Here is a 26,282-nt window from a genome sequence, read left to right on the forward strand (position 1 = left end):
AAAAATAAAACACAATTTATTACTTAAACATTTTATTGGAAAAAAATTTTCGTCCTAGACTGAAAGGCAACGACGTGGTTCTGTATAATTCAGTATCAAGAGTTCGACAGTTGTGATTCGGCGAAGACAAAGTAGGAATCTTTAGCTACGGGGTGACAGGTGAACAAAAGTCCCGAAAAGGCGAACGATCCGTGTGAAATAGAGTCGACGTAAGACTTCGCACTTCGCCTCTGGAGAACTGACAAATCGGATGGCACTTAATAATAAAAACATACTGCAAGGGCTACACGATTCAACAAAATTTAAACGAAACGCCACCGCATTTTACATTGGAATGCCTTTTACTCACTTAAATTAACATTATACATATAAGCATACAATTAAATATATCTTCACGAATTTTGTTCAAGAGTCGAGGAACGGGCCGATCTCGCACCAAACGTATACCGAACGAATATACAAATTACACCACTATCGCATATAATATCAGAGACTCGGGAACGGCGCTCGAAGCCGATCGACTCCTACATCTAAAATATAAACGATTACAAAAATAAATAAGAGCCGGGGCTTCTTCCCTCCGCTCCCCGAGACGCTCGGAGTACAAATTTTATTTATCCACAAAAACACGGCGTCCCGTAGATCTCGTCTCGATAAAATCCACTTCGCTTAAACATTAATTAATAAAAACAAAAGACCTCGCTGTACGGTTATAGCGGCACGTCGAGGCTAAGAAACGCAATACTCAATCGTACATTAAGTAATTATCAATATTTACACGCCCCCTTCGAGCACCCGCGAACCGGACGGACCCCACCCGGCCGCCTCTCTCTCTCTCGCGATAGGTATAGAGATAGAGATAGATAGATCGGGACGCGGCGAGCTGTGCGTTGGTTCCGGTCGACGTTTTAAGTACGCGGAGCTCGGCCCGAAACGCCGCAGGTGAATGGACGTCGACGCGAGAGACGGGTGACGGACGACGGACGGATGACGAGAGATGAAGGACGCTTCACCGGAAGGTTGAGAGCGAAAATGACGGTGAGTCGTGATGAAGAGTGGCGAACGGCGAGGGTGGAGGTGGGGTCACCTGCGGCGGCGCGGCCGGTCTACATGTTCTCGAACTGGTCCACGCGACGCTTGGTGTTGCCCTTCCGGATCTCTCGCAGCGTCTTGTACTTGTCCCTGCCCTGGCGAACGTTCTCGCGATGGATCTTGTCCATCGCCGTCTCCTTCGTCTCGTCCCTGGACTGGGCCAGGTCTTGCTTCAAGGCCTGCGAAAGCAATTTTATTCGATGATGCTTTAGAATTTAAATTGACTAAAAAAATATTAAATCGAAGTTTGAGCCTATCGGATATCTCACCTTGAGCTGACTGTGAAGTCGCTCGTTCTTCTCGGCCAGGGTGCGTCTCTCGGCCAAGGGGTCCACCAAGTCGTCGGGCGCCCTGGTGAGCTCTCCCACTCCCGATTCCGAGCCTCCGTCGGAGCCGTCTCCGGAGCCGCCTTCTCCTTCCACTTCACCCTCGGAGCCTCCCCGTCGGCCCTCATTCACGTGGTGATGCTGAGGAGTGATGGCCGCTGCCAGCAGAGCCGCCGCCTCGTCCTGTAATCGAAACGTCGAGTCATCGTCTGCCCTAACGGTCCCTCAGCGTCAGCGGAAGACGAATGAGCACCTGCTTGCGACGGGCCTCCTCCACCTCCTCCTGCAGCCTGCGCGTCTCGGTGTCCTTGATCTCCACCTCCTGCTGGATGCGCGACACCTCCATCTGCTTGGCGAGGATCTCGTCCTCCAGCTTCTGGCGCTCGGCCGCCTCCATGTTCTTGGTCTCCTCGAGACGCTGCATCATGGCGTGCAGCTCGTTCTGCCGCTGCTCCAGTTCATCCTTAGCGGCCTGCAGCTGCTTCAGCTGCTCCTCCAGGCGTCGGATCATCTCCTGCGCCTCCACCAGGTTCGCCTGACACGGATTTAATGTGTTAAAGTGATAGTTTTTGGATTTCCAGAAAACTAAATAAGATTATATTATTGAATTAACTTTCTATACTTTTTTATTCAGAATGAGATATAAATCTCAAGATATAAGTTATCTCGTCAGCAACACAGCATTTTATCAGCTCATCAGAGATTGGCTGATATGGTCTATACTTTAATCATATAAAATTAGTTTTTTTTTATGATTACTTCATTTCCACACTATAATTATTAAGTATTTGCTACATTAAACTGAATACAACAAAAAAAAATGAGAAATTTTTTTGTCATTATTTTCAATAGAATTTTACTTAGTAAATTGAGCTGTGCCATTTATTGAATGTGTGCGTGTGTGTACCTGTGATCTTTCCATCTCTTCCTGCATCTGTCGGAGTCTGTCTTCATACTCTTGTTGCTTCTTCTCTGCTCTCTCACGCGCCGCTATTTCTAATTGCAACTTCTCTCTGCAAGAGAATCGTTTAATTATTTAAAAAAAAATTTTTTTTTTTTAGCCAATAAATATGTAAAAGTAAAACTACCTCTGAGCCTGCTTGGCCAGCTTCTCTTCCCTGGCCTGGGCCTTCATCTGCTGGACGTCGATGGTGTCGGGCTTGCGCCTGCGCATGTACAATTCGTGGTTTCCCATGCAGAGCGCCAGAATACGCTTGTTGACCCGAACGCGAGGCGCGAAGAAGACAAAGTCAGGCGCCTTCTTGTCGATCGGCTTGATTATAAATTTGCGGTCGTTGAACGAGATGTTGCGGATCTCGGACCAGGGGAAACCGATTTTGGGAGTCAGCCTGGAAAATAATGTGGTTCTCAATGTCAAGTTGTCTCTCTTAGGTGTAATGGAGTCACATTTGTGACTAAAACATCTAAAAATATGTTATATATATTCACAAAAAGAGTGCAACTTTACATGAATAAGAATCTAGCCAATACCATAATTATGTTGTAATAGTATGTTGACTTACATTTCTACAATTCTAATGAATAGCTCAAACTAAGGTGATCATTGATCTCTTACTTTGAGTTGTTTTAGTTCGTGTATTCGAGATACCGCACTTACTTGCTTATATTCAAGTTGTCATACACAAGTTAATTTATGTTTAAAATACAAAGCATTATTTATTTCCTTGGAAAATAAAAGATATGAAAGTAGAGTAGAGTATTAAAATAGACATACTTGTCATCCTTCTCGTAGATGTTCAGCCCCAAAGCGTCGACTCCCAACCAGAGCTCAGTGTTCTTCTTGTTTCTGATCTCGAAGTAGTTAACTCCGTACATCTCTAGGTCTTGAGCGATCTTGAGATACTCCATCATGGCGTCCTCTCGAAGCATCCCACGGTGCTCTTGCCACCAGTTGGTGATGCTCTGCTCCCATTCTTCTCGGGACATCTGAAGATAAGGGTCATTAGTATCGGCTCTCACTAACTTGAAGCTTAAAATTTGGGCCGAAATTGTGCTGATGTTTTACTTACTTTTATATTAAGAAATTATTTACTTTTCTACATTAACAATAAACTTATGTTTTTAACAGCTTTTCTTACTTTTGTTGCTTACATAATACTTGATCAGGGGCATTATGACACATCCAGGCAGTTGTTTAAAATTAAAAAAAAGTGGTTTTTCACACCTATTTGTATACAAATAAAGAGGAAATATTTGTAACTAAATGGCTCAAAAAGTAATGGACCAATTTTAAAAATTCATTCGCCATTAGTGTGGTTCATTATAACCAATTAATATTGCAAGATAAAAGTAAGGATCTTTCTTAAGACTACATTAATATTACCAAAAGTGTAAAAAATGTGCATATAGAATATCTTTCATCGTATGCTCTGCGAAAACTTTCGGTGATAGAAAAAAAAATTCGCAATATTAAAAAACATTCACCTATATTTAAAAATAAATAAATGTCCACCCGTACGACACCGGAACGGCCCGCTAGTGGAATATAATATTAGTACATACATTCCCGAAGATATTTACAATTTTCAATTTAAATAACCATATGTTTTTTAATAACTTGAAAGTGAAAAAATATTTTCAGCTGCTTGAATCTAAAAGAGGAATTAAAATGTTAACCTAAACATAAAAAGCAATATGAGAGCTTCTACCTTGTGCTGGTCGGTAACTCTCTGGGGCAGAAGGCGGTCATTGGCAAGGAAACCAGGTCCATGCATGGAAGGGTTGTGGTCTCCATGTCTCGCTTGAACTGCGTATGAGGCCAATAACACGGACGTTTCAGGCGGACAGTATATTTCGTCAGAAAGGATCGCGTTTTTAACCTGAAATAGAGAATAATAAAAATAAGCATATTATAGAATTGCAAGATCTTTCTGAGCGTTTTAATTGGACTGTTTAAAATTATATTAATCACTGTAAACATTTCGTAAACCACTGTTCAACTATGCTTTATGTTAGGTTTTTAACTTTTTTTCATTAACATACTAACGTAATAAATCATTTGCGAACCTGTAGATAGAAGAGCTTCAATGTGATCTCCTGTATCAGCTCATCGGCAACGTCCTCGGGGTAGAATTTAGCACGGAATTTAAACTGCAGCGGATTCTCCTTCTTCACATCCTGTTGCATCACCTGAAACACAATTGATTTCAATTAGATACAAGCATATTTGTCCTTGTATACATGTTATGTTTTAGGTATAAATTCAAGAGTAATCGCAAACATTTACATAATATCAGTTAATATTATTTTACTTTTAGGTATAACAAATCTGAGAACGTAACGGAAAAATCCTTGGGGGATAATATAACTTCTCATGCGATCATAACCATATGTTATAAATTATAATCTATTTATGGTAAATATACTTGGAAAGCCAGCTGTTGAACAAACGTTTGACTCACCGACACTATTATTAAAATCTACGATCTTCCTTAACCTCTATTATGGCTCGTTATGTTCCAATTCACACAATAAGCAGAGTATACCAAGTTCAATTATATTTCTTTATGAACACTTAAGCTTTCAAAAAATAACACTATCATGACTTTTTTTAATTGAATAAATAATAGCACTGATAAATTGCTATTTAAGAGTCAATAATGTTTCACTTTTGTAAACAAGCTCATCCATAAGAGCCATACAAACCGAAACATATAGGTAGATCTTAGTACATAAGTAAAAACTATTGATAGGTAACAATAATCTCATAAATAACTAGTCTTCGAATTAAATGTATTATCATGGTATTTAATTAGTTTTACCAAGATTAATGAACCATGTAAACACATTATTTCCGCAGACTATACAACCATCCTTACCCATCTGGAGAACGGGAGTGACCCTGACTTCGTGGCGCGCCCAGCACATCCAGAGTAAGCGTTAAAAAGGCAACAATTAATTACAATTCAGCGTCGGTTGAATTTACATATTAACCATGAAAAAATAAAATACAAATCGTACATATATTTTTTTTTAATTTGTAATCTAGCAACCAACATAAAAATATCCCTGTGCCATCATTTTATAGACAAAGAAATGTGAATGACGTTTTCGATAAATAACAGTCTAGCAAAAAACTACGCAAATTCAAAATGGTCTATAATTTGAATTCTTTGGAGATAACCTATTCTAGTTGTATAAGTTCAGTTGACGTCACATGCGTACAGGAATTTTATCAATACAATATCAATCGATAAAATTTTCCGAGTACGTTGTTATCACAATTATAACACAAATTAAATAATTTACATTTTGGGGCTACTTAAGAAGTTACATTACATTTTCGTCGACCATCTTTGACTTTTATTTATTATATGATGATTACAATAAAGCTTATAAGACTTTCTTCAATCAAGCTGGTATCAACAGTCATACTCAAAGTTCATAAAGAGTAAATGGTTACTTTAGCCATTTAACAAGGATCTAAACGAATTCAAAATCATCCAATCAGCACCCAAATGCAGTCGTTCTTTTGCTGCTGACAAAATTTAATCAGCTTATAACTGATAAAATTTTGTGGTGGAGTTATACTTTGAATTTGTATTCTCATTGTACAATTTCTAATACGCCTACGAAGTTTTTTGGTAGCTGGTCTTTAAGGGATCAACAGCATATGACGGTGGCATGATATATTTTACTTTTTATGTTTTTAACATTTAAGTATGTCACTGTATGTTTTTAGAACTATGAGTACGGGCCGTCATAAAAAATGCCAATTTTTTAATTGAATATGTTACAGGTAAAGCATTATTTAACGGATACGAATTATACGACAATCTGTTATCCGTTCTAAGAAATGCTATCCGATACTATTTCTATGGTATTAGTAACGAAAGATCTTTAGCGATTCTACGGTATCATTAGCTGTAAACACCAGAGCGATTTACTACCATCGCTTACCATATCATCTGCTCTGTCATAAGCAGCCTCCTCATCATCCTCTTCGGGTGTGACCAGCTTCTTAACAGCTGTCGTCACACACTTCACCGTCTTTTCCGCTATCGTATCCGGCTACGCATTACCCATATTCGGTATTTATAATTGAAAAAAGAATAATTTATTAAATTATTTAGATGAAAAAACTTTATTATGGTGCTTTGGATAGTTTTATAAATGGCTGCCTATCCCTTATCAACCATAGAGTATAGACGTAGAAAACTAATTAGCGAGTTGGGAGTACATTGAGCAACGTCGCACCGCCTCGTGGGAGCGAAAGTACGGTCAATGACCTAACGACCGCGTTTGCTACAATCAGCTGTTCTTTTGCATTCTTTCATCTATTGAGAATCGTCAAAATCCAGACAATGACAGTTTATACAAGGTTTATTTCCTAATTTCCGAACGTATTTGGTTGGCATATAGATTTCAATTCACACTATTGTTTTATAAACAGTAAAGGAACGTTTTACAAAATCGTAGTTATTAAATGCGCCATTTGTAATTGTAATAAAGTAATTGCACATGTCGTCGCAGAGAAATCTAAGTCCCAAATAACGTCGAAAGTTTTAAAAGGTGCGTAAATTCCATTGCGTATGTCAGAACTGAGAGAAACTCGCAAACGAGACATTTCTCACAGACGTTCGCACGCGCAGCGGTTCGCATTCGATCGGCTGCAAGTGCACGCGCGACCTGAACATCGCTGCGTCCCTCTTCAAAGCCTAGTCTCGCTCGCAATCGATCGTATCTCACCTGACACAGCATTAACCACAATTATGACTTCATTCATTACTCTCAGTTTTCCTTAACAGGTGGTAATAGGGGTGTCTACTTCTTTCGTTGTCGATTGTGTTTATGGTCTCCTTTCATTGTCTATGCCGCTCCTAACGATTACCGCATTTTCACATTAAACTACTCCTCGATGTCTACTATGTGGAATGAAGTCTTAAACATAATTGGGCGTATCTTTTCGATATGAACGATAAGAAAAATAATTCGACGTGAAAGCGCGACTATCATCCTACGACCTTCATATAACCTTTTGCGAATGTAATAATTTAATTGATGCGCAGGTGAGTCAAGGACGCGGTAAATGCCGGTGGGGGCAAGGGTCAGCAGCGGCACCTGGTGGTGAGGAATCGTGGGAACGAGGTCATACGGACGCTGCGTCCCGCTCCGCTGACCGCACAGCGTGTACGATTTGAAGCCAACAAGTAAATTAATCGCGAATAGATGGCTTCAAGTGATTACTTTTGATGTTAAAACGTTTGCCTTATAATCAGCTAACAGGTGATTTAAATTATTGATATAAGGGTACGCTTAAACAAAAATTAACGACATAGAAAGCCTTAGAATATGAAGTGTTGCGTCAAAGTGGGGTCGCCGTCGCAGAGGATTGAGGCCACTTCTCTAATACTGTACAAGAACAATAAAATGATTTAAGTCCACGACAAAAAGCCACATTCCGTGACAAACGTCGCGTGCGAACTATTATACAAATAATTCGATAAAAACAAACGAACACTTTTACGAAATTAATAACAAACAGCGACAAATCATGACTATTGGTTGAATTCATCTAAGCCAAATAACGTGCCCAGAGTATTATAACTTTTAACACTAATTTATATACATTTATATATATATACTTTTATTCAATGGCACTTTTACTACAATGAAGAATATCAATTGCTATTTGAGGTTTCTATACATTTTGGACCATTAAAATAAAAACGCAGAGATTTCTTCAACATATACGTGGGAAATGTATAATGGTTTGTCAACTCCTGCACTGTTTCAATTGTGTTATAAAATAAAACTAAACAGCTTTACTAAATTTGTATTAGTTTTTGAATATTTAAAAAAACGTGAGTGTACTTCTGTACAAACGTTAGAAGTTAAAACGACACTAACAATAGAAAAAAACTAAAATGTTGACTATAGCTAACTTCAGGGTATCGGTTTCTTGTAAGTGTGCGCGCGCATCATAAAAATGTACCCTCTTCATTTTTCCCTGACGCACCAACAGTAGTTTAACAACAAAAAACGATTTTACAAGAACAGATCGGTGTTATAGAACACTATACAACTGATTTAAGTTTGAAACAAGTTTTTGTTACAACATCGGATCGGAATTGGAAAAGCCCAATTCCTACGTGTGCGCTTAGAATGGACTTATGCAAATATCCAGACGGCATTATTAAACTAATAACTTGTATAAAATACTCGCGGCGTGATCTCATCTTTGGGCGGGTGCGTCAATTAGTCAATTTAATTAAACTCGGCTTGATTAAAGAACTAACGGTCACTCTCAACCAACTCAAGAAACCCTGAGGAAATTAACAATAACATTTCCAGGTTCAAATTTACGGTCTGATCGGGCGATCCTACAGTAATAATGAATCAAATAAACATTAATATTGGAATAAATATTTGTACCTATAGAAATTATGTTCAATTCAATAATAAATAAAATTAACGTTCTAAAAAGTTAAAACGTTTTAATAAACTGACGTACGTCATAGAATACGTTAAAAATAAATAATAATGTAATCACTTTCTAATTTACCGCAAATTTTATTACATAGGGACTTCAATTTAACTATTATTAATTTAGTTCGTAAAGTTTTAACAGTTTTTGCAAATATAAGGTTCACTATAGATCTAATCCGACATAAATATCTATTTATTTATCTACACTAATTTATTACAGATGATTGTAACAGCATATTTGTATTTTCCATGGTTCCATAACTAAAGAATTGAATACTCTACAAGACAGTATTATTTTTTTATATTTATAAATATCAATACAACATTGTGATACATATAACAATTCGTGGAATTTATTAATTATATAGTTCGTGTAATGCGCTTATCGAAAGCGTCATTATTTAGTCATTCCGGAACTATTCGGATGAATCAACCTTTGGTATTACGAATTCAGCGGATTTTACACTGCATATTATTCAAAATACTTACACCATTTCAAGCTTATAAGGTTGTTTTGAAAGTCTATTTGAGTCAGACATAAATTGACGCATCGCTAAATGAAATGTGATGTTAACGCACACCTAAAGACTTTGAATTCGACTTTGCTAAAAAATAAATGCAAACAATTTAAACAAAATTTATGGTTAAAGCCTGATGAGCTCGATAAATATAGTCATTTTAAAGTCACTCCGTTAATTACGTAAGTGTGATATATTATTTAGCACTTCGCCATTTTGAAGAGACACGCAATAAATAAATGAGTGACTCACTCTCGCCCACAATTGAAACAGAAAAAAACAATATGAGTCTAGTATTCCCATTACTATTCCTAGCACAAAATTTGATTCAAAGCAACATAGTGAGGCAAACGGCCAGGAGGCTTATCACCTGATGTTAAATAATATCGCCGCCCATGGACACTCTCAAAGCCAGAGGGCTCGCGACTGCGTTGCCGGCCTTTTAAGATTTGGAAGTTGGAACGCTCTTTCTTTGTAGAACCCTAAGTCGTATTGCTTCGAAAATATTTCATTGGGCAGCTGGTTATAATTTATCAGTAAACGAAAGACCCAAAGAAAAGGGCCGCAAACAGTCCATCGGACCAGCCTTAATCAACCAACGGGATTCTATTAAACACGTGGTAACAGTTTGAAAAAAATTAGGCACACCATTTGTTCTAATGGCTCACCATATTGTTGAGGAAATGATGTCATTTACAACGGCCATTGATCAGGATGACGTCAAATTGATAATGAATGTCGTCTTCAAGACGGCAAACTGCAAATTTATGATCACTGAACAATGGTTTTTAAAATACACAATCAATTTCCGATAGACATCTAACAAGTGAGCGTTATTGAAGGCAGTTTTTGGAGGACCACAACTTTGGGTCCTTCAAGAGTGCCTTCTAGCATTGTGTCCATGGGCGATGAGGCTCTCTTTATAAAAAAGTCATCATATCGTTACGCGTAGAGATAGTCATTAGCACTACAAGCTAATTAAATTGTATAATCGATAATTCAGCTTTGAAAAGGTCAACTCGTAGTTATCTTAAAAGAAATTACGCTTAAACAAAATAGAAAACAGTAGAGTTTTTCAAGATACTATAATAAATGCTGTCGTCACGACACACCAGTTCAAGGTTGTTAAAATGGAAAGTTTGAGATATTGAACACGTATAGATAAAAAGCGTAAAGGGACAAGCACACGTGCACACACGCGTAATATGCCAGCCACTTATGGTGTCACATATCATAAGTCATGATTAGGTAACGCTACGCATTGACTTTATACTTGTCGTGTTTGCTAATTTGACAGTTGTTCAATTTGAATCTTATGTTCTAAATTCAAAATATTTATCAATTGAGAAAAATATCGAGTAGGCTATAGGCCCTTTTATAACGATAATAAAACGTTATCGAAAAAGCAATTTAAATTTTCATATATACACGTGTATATCTACCATACTTGTTCCTTACGTAACTTCTTGTGCTACTACCACTTCGTGTGCGTAAATTTTTATATATTTTCTAATGTATTTAAGTCGATCGCGATTTGAATTTGACGAAATGAAATGTATTTTCAAGTTAAAAATTAGCATATAAATAAATTCCTTAGCTCAGCAACTGTAAAATCAACCTTGTACATGCTTGCCTCATTGCTGGTGCCATGCTTCATAAATATGTAAGCATTTTTAGATCACGCCATCTGTTACATGATAATATAAACAAAAATGTCATTCGCATAACGATTCAACTTTATGAATATTTTCACTTAAACAAATATTAAAAACGAATTTACAACACAAAACCAATTAAAAGCAATAACCTAAAAATTTCAACGCTTTACGCTTAAACTTTAGATTACTGATTTAATTGTCAATTGAAAGAAAACAATAATTTATACAACGTTAAACCGAGGAAAGTTAAATGCTGTTGCGTTGATATGCAATTCGCAGTGAAAATACAACTCATACATATTGAACAGCAAATTAAAAAATTTGACCGTTTACATGATTAGAACGTGTTTGGCGGGAAACGACGATCGTGAGTCATGTCCTCGTGCTCTATAATAGACAATACGAGGCACTATGAAAGCATATTGATGTCAAGAAGGATGGACAATTTATTAATGGCTAGTAAATATTTCTACAAGACTCATTAATAATAGTAATAACGTCTTTGGTGAGAGAACGTTGAGGTATTATATCGCGGCTAATAAATGGGTTGCCTGATCAGTTATTTAATAGTAACATAAAAAGTAAATTGAAAAAACTATATATGCATTTGTCGCGCTCTTAAAGAAAATTACATTAATACACACCACAATAGTTTTCTAATGTTTTGAGAATGATCATGATTTAGATATTATTATCTTAAATGAATAAAATAAAAAGTTGACCTATGGAAAATTTTAGTTCTGATCATTATTTGCATAAATTTACAATATTAAAGTTAAATGGAGTTATACGTTAAAACATTTTTTGCTCTGAAACATGAGATTTCAGGACTCTTTGTTTTGAAGAATCCGTGAGTATACAATGTAAATACACACATAATTATGTAGGAATAAATAAAATAATAATAGCAGATAAATTAACACGGTAAGGGTTCTAAAATTATGCCATCAACATTATTAGAGAACACATTATCTGTATTGAAATCGATGATTGAAAGAATGAATTTGAAAGATTACGACTACTTACGACTAGGAGCGGTTTATAAAAGTATCTCTAATACAATATTAAGTATATCATCATCATCAAAGGAACACGCAATTCAGCTACATAATTTGATATATAATTAATTAACAGCTGCTTAAAAAATAATATATTTATTATTGGGAGAGTATTCAGTTGTTCGGATTAATACAGGCTGAGTTTCATCGGGGCAGAATACGAAATGCCATCCGTATTACTTAGACGTCCAACAATCCTCAACTGAGCGTTTTTTAAGGCAGGCAGTTTGTCCTTCCAGAAAAGAACGTACCAATTCTAAAAAGGCCGGCAACGCACCCGCAAGCCCTCTGGGATTGAGTGTCTATGGGCGGCGGTATCAGTTAACATCAGGTGTGCCTCCTGTTACATACAAAAATCAATTTTCGATTTAATCTATGAACAACAACTTTACCGAATGGCTTAAGACACGTTTAGTCTGTGCGCCATTTACACTCATTGATAAGTTGAGATTAAAAAAATTCTTCACTAGGTCACCGCGAACACGTTTGACAGTACACCTGCTACTTCATTCTCCGATGGCATCAAAAACCTCGCGATCTCAGTACTTTCTACAAACATTCAGTAAGTTATATAATATTTTTTAAAGTCAGAATTATACTCCATTCACATCAACTTTTCTACAGTTTAAAAGTAGGCGTCCTCATTGGAAGAGGCCGTATGAGGGTAAATTAAGTTTGGGTACCGCGACATTGAATTACCAGGTCAATGTCAGTAAGTGCCAGAGGAAAATTCACTAATAAGCAAAAACAATTGAACCATTTCATGCCACACGTCGTTAGTGACGTTGGGACATTGGTTTTTAATCATCTTCAGCCGACTCTCGATAATTTGAAATTCGAGGGAACAGAGATACAGTAAAAACAGATCAAAATTCGTTATTTATTATTTCCATATTATTATTATGGATTTAGAATTAAATACAACTAAACAGAATTTTTTATTTATATATTATTTAGTGTTTTTTGAGTGACTTCAGTTCCTCATAGTCCAAAGAATTAAAAAGAAACAATTTATAGGACAATAAGTATATTCGCTAGCAAGATACTATTTCTTCAATTTCAAATTACCAAAGGCAGTGATTACCATTGGCATTATTCAATTTATCGAGTATTTATGAGAGGACCAGAATTTTTTTTTATCGAAAGTCGACTTAATTTATTATATATTTCTTGTAGATTATAAGTACGTAGATTCTCAACAAACGGATTTCCGGAGACAATTGCATATCGGCACCTTTATGTATTTTCTTACAAATGCATGGCCACGTAATATTTGGCAAAGTAACATACATGCCGCCTTTGAGAAATTAGGCATTGCCATCAATAACATTAGCAAAATTAGCCAGTCTTCTTCAGTGCTATCATTTTCTTGTGTAACACATGGCTAATATGCTAATTCAGTAGATAGGATAACATAATAAATCACAAAATCTATTTGGCAAGTGAATTATGACTTACAATACTTCTTGAACTTGACGGAAAGAACAAAAATAGCTTGTAATGTGAAAATCTCCGGCGCCCACATACGTTATTATGTTTAAAAACTTTATAAACAACACTTTAAGATGCAATAAATTACTGAAATAATCTGCAGCAAAAATGTAAACTTTTTCTAAAGCGCTAACAGCGAGGCGACTGAAATAAATTATGAACTAACCTTCTTGTATAGCTTGATCCATGTAAGGTCACCCTTGGAGTCGGTGTACTGGAGTCCAAAGAACCACACCTCTCGCAGACCGATGGTCTTGACCACCTGATCGAAGAGCTGCTTGCCTGTGGTCGTCTGCTGGATCGCGAACTCCAGTTCCGCGTCCATCGTCGTCACCCGAACATTCATCTGAAATAACCCAGGACTAGTCAATATTTCATTTCACAAAAATTTAAAACTACATTTAGCAATAAAAATAATTAATTTTGCCTAATCATCTAGCTCTGACATGTATTTATAATAATAGTTTAGGTAGAATTTAGTACCGAGCACATATATATGTATGTATCGTCTAAACACTACCATGAAAAGATTTGAAGGGCGTATCCGTCTGTCAGTCCCATTTAGTTGCAACAGCAGTAAATTGGAAACGGAAAGTTGGCAATGTTTAGTAGGACATCCTATCTGCGGCCTTTAATCGGTTTGAGAATGCTTTACGACACTGCATGGAGTTCAAAGTGACATTGAATTTCGAGGCAGGATATGCGTTATCAAAATGCTATATAACAGTTTATATGAAAATACTTATATACAGAAAACATGTAGCTACATCACTTGGTGTTGGTCTTGGCCTCAAAAGCCTATATTTGTTTCCTTTATAATTTTAAAAGTAGGCGATCGGCCTTCTGGGCCTGACGATGTCGATTATAAGGGTCGTGCTTGGTTTTTTCCCAATGTTTTCCTTCACCAAAGCAAGCAATTATTGGGCATATACATTAATATTTGTACAAATTTAAATACAATCTCTTGGTTGTCGCGCCTACTCTCTAGTATGGAAAATTAAGTATTCACTAGCAAAAAGACTACGAATACTGTAGACATTGTTAACTATGGGTCATGTATTTTTAAACCTATTTATAATTTCTTAATTATTATTCTGAGTATCAATAATAAATGATAGTATGCGGTTAATGATTTATGTTAATTAACGCTTGACTGAGTAATAACATTCCAATCGATTGCATTTATAAGTCTAAATGAAATTATTGCTTATGCTTTTTATTATAGACTATTTATTACAACGATTATGTTAATATTTATAGGCGAAGAGATTTTTCTTTATTCAGCTATTCAGTAGGCAAACAAAATACCCGTTATCGGTAAGGTCAGTAGTATACGAAGAAACATAATTCAGAGAAAATCAATTGGAAAACGTGTTCGTGTGTGCTTGTGCAAGGTTTGCTCGCCATTGTTATCGCATGTAAATATTCCGAGAGCATGGTAACAGTACATGTACTGAACCACTTTAGATAAAGTTTCTTAACAAGTATTGCTGAATTTCATTTAGTCTTTTACTAAAACTTTTAATACAGTATTTTTAGTTAGATTTGCTAATCGGACAACATCTATTTCTCATTCCCCTAAAAGTTAATCGTGGTAAAGTTAACGTTAACTTTTAACCATAACCCTTATATTTTTTTTTTCAAAATGTTTAATGCTACATAATACAAAAATACATATGTACTCTAAATTAAATTAATCTTTTACCACTCTACGATTTTTGACCCCTATTCTTTATTTGTATTTAAAAACTTATGACTTCTGAACTCTCGAGGTTTATTATAGAGAAAAAATCACGAAAAACCTAAAAAGTTTTTTTCCGAAATCGAACTGTCTCTGGGGTAGCCTGGCAAAACCTTCCATGTTGGTTTGTACTAAACAGGTAGGCTAAGTAAAATCACATTAATGAGAAACGAAGTTCGTGGGAACAGTAGTAAAAATAAAGTGGCGCTATGACTTTATTAGATCTGGCCCATAGATTTCTGCATTTATTTCATGATTATTTGTTAATCTAATAGGCCTTATCTAGTAGGTGATCAGCCACCCGTGCAAGACACACGCCTTCGATTTTTTGTGTCTTAGTCAAGCCAGTGAGAAATGCATGCTAAAGACACTAAACCAACTGCTATTTAATAATCAAGTAATCTATTTATCAAACTTAAACTTTTACTATCATCTGTGCTTGATGACAAATGATAGCCCTAGTGCGAGGCTGACTCGGAACGAATAATTGTACACTGTGTCAGTTTCATAGCGGTGAATGAAATTTCATTCAAAGCGTAATCACAACACGACAATTCTATTAATAGATGAGACAATACGACACGATGGACGACATATGTGACGAAAATAGTATTAGACCAGTGTCGATAATTTTTGAAACCAAAAAAAATTACAGTAGGATGAAACCCATTAGAAATGCAGGGGAATATGATCAAAATGAAAGGAAAAATAAATTACGGTCGATCCGAGTTCGGGAAGTGGGAGGGGGGTGACTTTTAAGGGGGAAAAATTGTTTATCTTGATTTCCGGCGAAACTACCAGTCCTATGGAAAAAAGTTAAATGGCAAAGTTGTAGGTCGTAAAAAGATCTACAACTTTGGTATTTACAATTTTTTCACATAACCTCAAAATTTAGGTGAAAAATTCAAAAAACCAAGTTTTTCGTTTTTTATTTATATCTTTTTTAAAAAGTTTTTTTTTTCTACGAAATTTCGTGAAAACTTACCTTATTATGTCCCAAATATACTGTAATTTATTTGATTAAAAATATTTAATTTTTCGCCTCATTTTAACTTAATATCAAAAAAGCACCCTAATTTTCAATCGAAAATTCTGACGTCAAAATTTCAGCTTTTTTCAAAAAGTTTGGGGGCTTTTTGTTCGTTGAAATATCTACTTTCTGATGGTGTAAAAAAAAATATACATTACTATAGGAAATATTATTAGAAAATGCAAAAAATTGAAAAAACCTCAAATTCGAAAATTTTCTTTTAATTATGTACAATTTTGAGGTATTTATTAAAATTTACACTTTAATTACTCAAAAAACGTAAGATTTCATGCTTCATTGATAAACGAAAAAATTGCAAATTAAAATATACTTCTATAATTAACAAACAAATAAGTTAATAAAGTTAATATTTAATAAGACATATACAATATTTTGAAAAAGTTGTAGAATCTTCTGTAAATAATATTTGTAGATGCCTATTTATTGCTGTTTTAAGATAATTTATATACCTGAGTGACCTTCGGTGAATTTTGAATTTTTCTTTGAATAAAGTAAATTTCTCACAAATCACTTAGAGTAACTCAGCCTGCAGGTGTATTTTTAAAAACGATGTTGTACACTACTCTGTATCTCGAATACTGGCTAACGGTTTTTACAGCTGCTACGAAATAGTAGGTATGTAGTAAGGCCCAGACCCTCCTAGGTCCATCCCCACTTCTCAATGAAATAACTTACACTGGGCTAAAATTCACCGAAGGTCACTCAGGTATATAAATTATCTTAAAACAGCAATAAATAGGCATCTACAAATATTATTTACAGAAGATTCTACAACTTTTTCAAAATATTGTATATGTCTTATTAAATATTAACTTTATTAACTTATTTGTTTGTTAATTATAGAAGTATATTTTAATTTGCAATTTTTTCGTTTATCAATGAAGCATGAAATCTTACGTTTTTTGAGTAATTAAAGTGTAAATTTTAATAAATACCTCAAAATTGTACATAATTAAAAGAAAATTTTCGAATTTGAGGTTTTTTCAATTTTTTGCATTTTCTAATAATATTTCCTATAGTAATGTATATTTTTTTTTACACCATCAGAAAGTAGATATTTCAACGAACAAAAAGCCCCCAAACTTTTTGAAAAAAGCTGAAATTTTGACGTCAGAATTTTCGATTGAAAATTAGGGTGCTTTTTTGATATTAAGTTAAAATGAGGCGAAAAATTAAATATTTTTAATCAAATAAATTACAGTATATTTGGGACATAATAAGGTAAGTTTTCACGAAATTTCGTAGAAAAAAAAAACTTTTTAAAAAAGATATAAATAAAAAACGAAAAACTTGGTTTTTTGAATTTTTCACCTAAATTTTGAGGTTATGTGAAAAAATTGTAAATACCAAAGTTGTAGATCTTTTTACGACCTACAACTTTGCCATTTAACTTTTTTCCATAGGACTGGTAGTTTCGCCGGAAATCAAGATAAACAATTTTTCCCCCTTAAAAGTCACCCCCCTCCCACTTCCCGAACTCGGATCGACCGTAATTTATTTTTCCTTTCATTTTGATCATATTCCCCTGCATTTCTAATGGGTTTCATCCTACTGTAATTTTTTTTCGTTTTTTACTATTTTTGAAGGCTTCGGCACTGGTCTATATTTATTCAATCTATATTTAAAAGTTGACTTCTTGCCAAACGGATGCGATCTTCCGGATTGTGTCATCGTTTACAATATTATTGAATTTTTAACTCTGTTTCGATACCATAACATTGAGATCTATGTACTTATATGTTATAGGTATATATGGTACTGAACACTTTATTTTTGTTTCTGAATAATTTAGGGCTCAACACAAACTTCTATGTTTAGCCGTCTCTTTCTTTTTTTATATAAAAGGGGGCAAGTGAGCCTGCGGGACGCATAAAAAAGGCAGTCATCGCAGCCCATAGACACCCATTTTTAGTGGGTGCGTTGCTAGCCTTTAAGGGAGGAGTACGCTCGAATTTTAAATAGTTGCAGGTCATATATTTCTGGGAAGACACCCACTGTTCTCTAGTCCGCAAAAGAAATGCCTTATGAAACGGACTATGGAAGATTTCCAGCCTTCATGATGATGTTGGTGAAATTTAGAATACATTCATTCTGTGATAGCGTTAACACATTTTGTCGGATAGACGAAAGAGTACTTTGGTACTGATAAAATTAAAATGAATTTGTTTACATGAATGTGGGGAGGGGTAGAACGGAAAAAAGTTTTGTAGTTTAGGGTAACTACGCACGAAATAAGGATTAAATTTTTACGAAAAGGAAATCGCGGTTAATCCGAACGTTTATTGGATTACAACTTGATCGTTTGTCTAGATACTTTAGCAGTATTAAAAACTAAGTACGAAACTTCATTTACGATTTAAATTGCGAAACTTTTCAAGACTCGTAACTAGAAGTTGTTAAAATAATTAATCAAATTGTTTACTTTTTTAATTACTTTTACTTTTTGCCTAAATCGGTGAACGTCCCTAACAACTCGGTCAAATATGAATAGAGAAATTTCATTCATAACGAGCCAAAAGAAACATTTTCATTCATTCTCACTCAATTAGTATTAAGCAAACAACCGAGCCCGAAGATACGATACAATATCTTATCATGTATTTGGTAATTGTTTGCCTATTTTCAGTCGCGTAATCGTTCACCTTGGTAGAAGAGTGGTAGATATGTCTCCATTACATTATCAAAGGACTATATATTATAAGATATTGTAAAAACTATTTTAAAAGTATTTAAAACTACCTTTTGGAATGAGCAACTACACATTTTTTTAAATATCTTTATGTAGTCTTTCAAAAGTGCCTTTTCAATAGGCCTAATTGAAAAAAATATATTGACTTTGACTAAAATGTATAATAAATACCTAGTATGAATCGTAATACGAACGGAATTTCTCTTCAAACAGACAATCGCAAATAAAATAATGATAAATAGTAAACACGGGCGTTTCTAGCTACTCGTGTGGACGTAAATTTAACAACAATATGATATTATCTGTGGGCTGGCAACAATGCATACACGTCCATTCTTCATTATCATTTATCGAATGCATTTTGAGGTCGGCTCAACCTTGATTCCTCTCATTACATACAGAATAACTCAGTACCCGCATCTACTTATCATTCAACTACATTCAATTGAGACCTCTTCCAAATTAATCCAGCCAAGTTCTGATTATATATATAAATTGTTGTATGTTGAATAGAACTTTAAATTTCTCGAAGCTCATAAAACAAACGAATACGAAATCATCCATGTGTGATCTAAGTGATCCGATGAGTTCTTAAACGAACTGTAATCGTAAACAATATACAAAATCCAATATAAATCAAAGACAAGCATTGCAGACAATACAAAATGCACTGTTAATTATCATATTGAAAGGCGATACTAAGAAACTAGTTGCAAAGTCAGATGATCTTGCACGCGATGAATCAGTGCTAGTGAGCCGACGACAACACAAGACGTGATAGCGCTTATGAATTTCTATAAAAAAACAGAAAAACACTTTTAACCTTAACAGAGGAAAATTTGTGTAACTAATATTAATGAGCAATACGTATAAATAATATTCCTAGTATTAAATAACTAAGACACGATCGACGTGTCAAGGGATTATGTGAAGGTCGCGATTAGAGTCTTGTGGAATCTAATATAATAATCGTTTGAATTAATTTATATAGATTGTTGATGTTAACACAATTATAAGAGCTGAAACAAATGCCACGTTTGTCAGTATTGTTTACTGGAGTCCAGTGTAAGTCATGAGTTGTTAAAACCTATCTAAAATACAGTGAGACTGATGAAAGAAAAAGATACAATGAATCTGGGAAATTTTATTTCCACTTTCATGAGTCAGTGACGATGGACATAAATAACAAATTCAGAATAAACGAGCAGCAAACATCGCATGTTTGAGTGCATCTCAGCCTCAGCAAACATTAAAGACATGAGTATGACATCAGCGTGCTTGCTTTAGCGATAAAACCGCTAAATTTATACTGAAGCAAATAATCTTATATTTCATAAACTTGCTACTTTCACTCTCGATACAATTAATATGATTATGAAATTAACGTTTGTTTTCTAAACGCAAAAGAAATGATTAAGAAAGATCCGTTTGGGCGGAACATTACCCTTACTTTCAGGTGGAAGAGCCGAATGCAGAATGTAAATTTAATGGCAGAAAGAAACTTTATCGTCACTTCTATATTTATGTCATCTTGCTATCACTTATATATCAACCAAGAATATATAAGTAAAAGGTAATTGAAGGCTAACCCCTATTTTAAAAATCAATCACGAAATAAACACAGGAAAACATTTATAAATTATATAGTACTTTTATATTCAAAATATAATTTATAGAACCTTGAATGAGACGGGCAACAATTGAATATAAAAACTATTACATTATTATAAACGTTTCTCATTCCAATCATTCATTGAAATAACTTTTATATATTCATTGGAATGAAAATTATTATCACCACGCGATACGCGATACAGGCGACCATGAAACTGTATGTCGATTTTCCACGGGTATTGTTAAGATGACAAACCATGACTCTAAGCGGAGGAAGTGACTGATACAAGGCGAGAATAATTAAAGTTTCAACTGTATATTATGACTGTAATAAATATTAAAATATCCAAGTACAAACAAAAAGCAACACGAACGCGTATGGCTGCTACAGAGATGATATATAAATTTAAATCATGAAAAAAGTATCGATTTTAATGTAAGAATAAAGATGTCTGTTAAAACAAATTCTAGCAATGCTTAAGTATGTGCAAAATCTACAAGTGGACCTAAATAAAATCAAAAACAAATAAATTTTATTTCAATGTAAGAAGGAAGAAAGGTAAAATACTGCATTAAAACCATTTTATAAGGGGTAAGATTTCACACAAATTACCACGACAGGTGCGTCTGAGCAGATGTTTGACAACACTTGGATTAGGGGTGATCTTATGCAACTACAAACATTATTACAGCAATTTTATATATTATACTTTTGTTTTATAGAACATTTAGCCTCAATATTCTATACATAAAGCACTTATATAACTTTTGATGTCACTTCAACTTATTCCCATGGCATCATCGTTCACGTTTGGCTAAGCATCATTGTTATTAGATTCACTATTTACGTAACTTACATCATCTAAGCAAAAACTGCTTATAGACGCAAAATCTACGTAAGAATATATTTTGTATAATGTGCATAATTATGATTTAATCGACCTTGTTATGACTGAAATATCTTCAAGTATGGAATACGCGTACAAAATGATGTTACTGCTGAAACGTGTGTGTTGGACAATATTAAAGAAATGCTGCTGGTGTCGGCGTGTGTAGCGATATGAAACGATGCTCTGTGGTTATTGACCATAACGGCCGTCAAACCGAATTCAAGTTCAGCAATTAACTAAAATAATTGGATACGCTATCAGAAAATATGCATATTTGTTTAGTACGTTCAACTTTAAAATATACATTGGGGTTCAAAGATTTTGTGTCTTGTAGACAACAAATTGGCGCAACGGGCAATATCAGAGACGGATAAGTTATAATAATCCCATGTATGACCGTGACTGATGATACAATGACAAACGTAAAGAGGAAAACCTGTTATGAGGTAATTATTTCCAAGAAGGCCCAAATCTTTAAGGTCTTATTTGACCAAGAAAGCAACGGATATTAAAACAATTCTCATAATTACTCATTAATCAATAGAGTGGAGCTACAACCTTTTTTTGATGACAAAAACTCGATGTTTAATGTTAAAATTTTAATGTGCGAATGCAAAGAAAAAATACATGTCGAAACGAATTTTAATAGGCTGTACCTACTCAATAACCTTTGAACGTATGAGGAACATCCTTGAGTAATAAGAAATACATAATTATTTAAAATTTAAAATTTATCTCCGATTTTTTTGCTGAAAGGTTTTGTAGTGACAATTCCTTAAGGCTTTGTCAATTACATATTATGTAATAATATGTATACTGTGAGTCCCATTGACGCTATAAGCAACATCTAATGAATGTTTATGGATAGAAAAATGATACTTTCTGGAATTGAGCAGAACCTCGCCAAGAAGTTTTCGGTCCAGTAACTAAATATAACCAAAGAAATCGAGAGCGAGGGAACATTGGCGAAACAGGAAACTTGCCGTCCTTTTTTTTCCATCGCTAAAGACAGGGACAGGGAATAAAGCGGTTAAAACCGTTTGCAACAAACAAAATAAAAGCACAACTTGGATAAGTCTCAAAGGCCGTGTTGGTGATGTCATCGCAGCTTATTAATTGTGTCTACGTAAGTTCATCACCTGACGACGGACTGTTGCTATGTTAAAATGAAATCGTGAATAGTAAAATTGATAACGCAAATGGCACGGCCATGGGAAAATTTTAACGCTAAATAAAGATTTTAAAATTGTATGGTTCGAGGATTATCAACTATTATAATCAACAAAATTTTGCAATTAGGTAAAGAAATGTAGATTTTTTTTAAATTAGGGGTCAAAACGCATTACGCCCCGTTAACATCGAAACTATTACATAACAATTTACCTGTTTGCCGCCTGCGACCATTTTGCCGCCTTTGGTACCACTTGCTAATCACCGCAACACTCACTGTAATACAGTGGATAAAAGTCTAATATATTTATTACAAAGGGATGTTTTACGCGCGTCTACCGGACGCGGCGGTAGTATTCAAACTGAACCGACTGCTTTTGCGGGGATGCGCCGGCGTTTCGCCCCGAGGACGAAGGCTCTACACTTTGAAGTGAAAACGATTGAATATTCAGCAGCTATTTACATTAAACCACGTAATACTGTTGAGATTATAGCGAATGAAGTAACTCGTCAATGAAATGCGTCTTTTAGAGAAGTCAAAGCAAGAAAACGCTTGGGTTTTTGTTGTTAAAATTTAACTGTGGTGTGTTATAACATATTCTTAGTTCTCTTCGTAGCAAGCAACCGAGTAGATACATACGTGTAGTACACGACAAATTCTTTGACGTCACTTTAAGGAAAATGAGAATTTTAAAATCTTTAATTCGGTGTCGTTCGTCGCAGTGGTAAGTTTTTCATATGATTGCTCACTTTCAGTTTAAGTTCTTCGAGAACAATATAGATTTGTAATGTTTAACAATATTAATAAATATTTAAACTATGTATTACGATTTTTAACATTCTTACACAGAACAAATTTAGAACATTTTATCTTGTCAAAATAATTACATTCATGAATTACGGACCACATCTACCAATGGATATTACTTATAGATCTATGCCGTTAAGTGTCTATCAAGCAGTCTAGACTGCTTTTTGTCTAGGATCAATCAAGGACGGAGATCCTGCTAGAATCATTAGCAAAAACAGCCATTCAAGATCTAGATCTCTTTGGCTTTTTGCATTTACCTATTTATTCAGGAACGATACTAGTTACATTAAAAATCACACTTGGGCATAGATAATATCAAAGAATATTAGCACTAGTCTAGGGGAATTTAATAAAAGAAAAAAAGATACAGCCCAATATAAAATTGTTATGAATGTATGTATGTATGTAAGAATAAACTTTACCATTTATCTATTTTAATGATGCTTGGCTATTTAAATGAAGATAATGATAAGAATTCGAGATATATAATGTATGCAGAGTAAACAGCGCGAACTATGACTTGATGTATTTAATTTGATATACCGCTGACATACTTAGCGCTAAGTCTCGACTGAATTTCCAAACCTGTGGAATTCAACTAAAAAGGTCTTCAACAAGAAAACATTACTTTTCACGCCGTTATAAATCACACGATTTTTTTAAAACGATTTGAAACATTTTTACGTAATAAAATTTGAAAACAACGAATTGAATCGATCTAAATGTAATCATACATTATACTAAAGCTTATCGTTTTCGAATGCTATTAAATGACGAAAACAATACACGTATGTTTTCTCAATGCATTTGCCTAGTCAAGTGACAATGTTCAAAATTATCAGTTTGCCCAATTTCCTTTGCCGTGTGCAATGAAATTCGATAGGTAATCTTCAATGATATATCTAAAGCAATAGAGAACATAGATCGTGGGTGCAGTGTCCACTAAGTTGATAACGTATGTCCTACTTTCGCGTTTCCTTCCTACGACACGTACTTACGCTATGAAAGTCATTTCACATACGCATATTACGACAAATTACTACTAATAGGCAGTAAAACAAATATAATTGTACCTGTTCTCTGTTTGCTATATACATATACTGGTATGAACAGTTATTATCAAATCAAACTATTTCTTCACTTTATAAAGAAATATTAAAAAAAAATAAAGGGTTAAAGGATATATACTTGCTCATCAAGCATTTTTTGTTGCAATACCACTCATATTATACAAACCTTGTAATGATAATAACAAGTTGGATGTGATACGGGCAAGTTAACATTAACAAACGAAATTTATCTTTAATTAGCATTAATTTTAGTATGTTCCTGTGAGAAATGATAGATATGTTGAGTTTTAAATGACTTCATAATTTACATACAAATATGTAGGGAAGTACTAGCTATTAAAACATTTGAATAATGGTAATCTACTGACAACATAAATTGGAATTGTAACCATCACTATATTACAAAACGGACTAGCATATCAAGGATATAAAGGTATTAAAACAAGCACACACTTCGGACTAACCAAGTGGTCACTGTTTGAACCTAGTGCTTTATTTAGATATTCAATAATCTGAAAAACAAAAATAAAATTGGAATTTATAACAAGTTGATAAATCTTAGATGTATCCAACAATACTTCTTTTATAAAAAAATAAATAACCTAATGTTTGAAAGTTTAATTTATCTTAAATTTGATTTATTATTAAAATTAATATTATCACATAAAATTATTTTCACGTGAATATGATATATCCATTCTTTAAAAAAATCTTATAGGAATAATTTTATCAGTGATAACAGTATCTGTTTTGATACGTTTTAATAACTAGTTTTATAGTAGCAGAGTATTTAGATTATAGATCAATGAAATAAAAACATTTTATCTTATAAAGATTAGGAATTGAAGAAATTAATATAATGATTACTTAAGTGACCGTTATAATGAATCATCCATCAAATTATATCAACTAATATTATAAATTATGATATAGTAAATGATTTTATATTTCAACATAGGAATATATAAAAGAAATGTAATGTCTAGGCATTTTTAAATAAATAGTTATACGTATATCTCAGAAATTCTATAGAGGTAGTTGAATCATGGATAAAAACTTTTCTACTTTTCTTTTTTTTAATGAACATCCATTCATAAGAATGAGTATAAACAAACTTACCGATTTCGGCATCTTGACGTTTTAGGATTGTTATCTGAAAAAGAAAATACATTTATAAGAGATAGATATGTAATTTGTTAGGTATTCTTGTTATTAGGCCAAATCTCACGGTTTAATAGTAGGCACTTTAAATTATCAACTTACTCTATAACTCTAACAACTCTAGAAACAACATTTATATTACAGAATTCTTATATACTCTAAACGTCGGACTGTATGATCTAAAGAAACGTAGGTATATGTCGTAAGGCGATGAAATACCGGCAGAGGACGAGCAAGTTGAACATGGCCGTGTAAGTCAGAAATTTGCACCAAACGTTGGTTTTTAAGTTTTTATATTTACTTACCCGTTAAAAAGGAAAAATATCACCTAATAATCCACATAAGTAGCACAACACACATGAAGAAAGCACACACCCAAAAGAGTCACAAAAATATCGCGATATGATGTGACAACTGCGTGACGTGGTATGCGGTGCTACCACTAAAAAAAACGGTGTACGCAAATTGTGAATATCCAATAGCACAAAAAACT

At 34.3% G+C, this 26,282-nt stretch overlaps 1 protein-coding gene and 1 long non-coding RNA gene across 4 annotated transcripts; one reads left to right on the top strand and one right to left on the bottom strand.

Annotated features, from left to right (window-relative positions):
• Positions 1–15: 15 nt before the first annotated feature.
• On the bottom strand, positions 16–26,232 carry LOC111004044 (moesin/ezrin/radixin homolog 1). Of its 3 annotated transcripts, XM_022274859.2 has the most exons (11): positions 26,095–26,232; positions 25,748–25,781; positions 13,759–13,938; positions 4,446–4,568; positions 4,088–4,258; positions 3,154–3,365; positions 2,507–2,767; positions 2,326–2,431; positions 1,672–1,953; positions 1,362–1,601; positions 16–1,271 (listed from the first exon to the last, which is right to left on the bottom strand). In XM_022274859.2, exons 2-11 carry the CDS (start codon positions 25,757–25,759, stop codon positions 1,107–1,109), a joined length of 1,752 nt encoding a protein of 583 aa, XP_022130551.1. In that variant the 5' UTR covers positions 25,760–25,781; positions 26,095–26,232; the 3' UTR covers positions 16–1,106. The 3 variants fall into 3 exon arrangements, with proteins under 3 accessions (XP_022130551.1, XP_045488160.1, XP_022130550.1); XM_045632204.1 differs by lacking the exons at positions 25,748–25,781; positions 26,095–26,232 and adding an exon at positions 25,093–25,113; XM_022274858.2 differs by lacking the exons at positions 25,748–25,781; positions 26,095–26,232 and adding an exon at positions 22,961–23,109.
• Positions 23,370–26,170, top strand: LOC123689975. Its single transcript, XR_006750821.1, has 2 exons — positions 23,370–23,472; positions 25,934–26,170. It is a non-coding gene; the product is annotated as an uncharacterized LOC123689975 (long non-coding RNA).
• Positions 26,233–26,282: the final 50 nt, after the last annotated feature.

The sequence above is a fragment of the Pieris rapae genome, chromosome 2, assembly GCF_905147795.1.
Source record: "Pieris rapae chromosome 2, ilPieRapa1.1, whole genome shotgun sequence".
NCBI lineage: Eukaryota > Metazoa > Arthropoda > Insecta > Lepidoptera > Pieridae > Pieris > Pieris rapae.

Bases quoted from the DNA above. Each gene is read 5' to 3' on its own strand.
- LOC111004044 (XM_022274858.2), bottom strand. From the start codon at position 22,981: ATGGTCGCAGGCGGCAAACAG. The intron at 2,432-2,506 runs GTAGTTTTACTT...ATTCTCTTGCAG, and splicing joins CTGGCCAAGCAGGCTCAGAG to AGAGAAGTTGCAATTAGAAA. The intron at 1,602-1,671 runs GTGCTCATTCGT...TTTCGATTACAG, and splicing joins AGGAGGCCCGTCGCAAGCAG to GACGAGGCGGCGGCTCTGCT.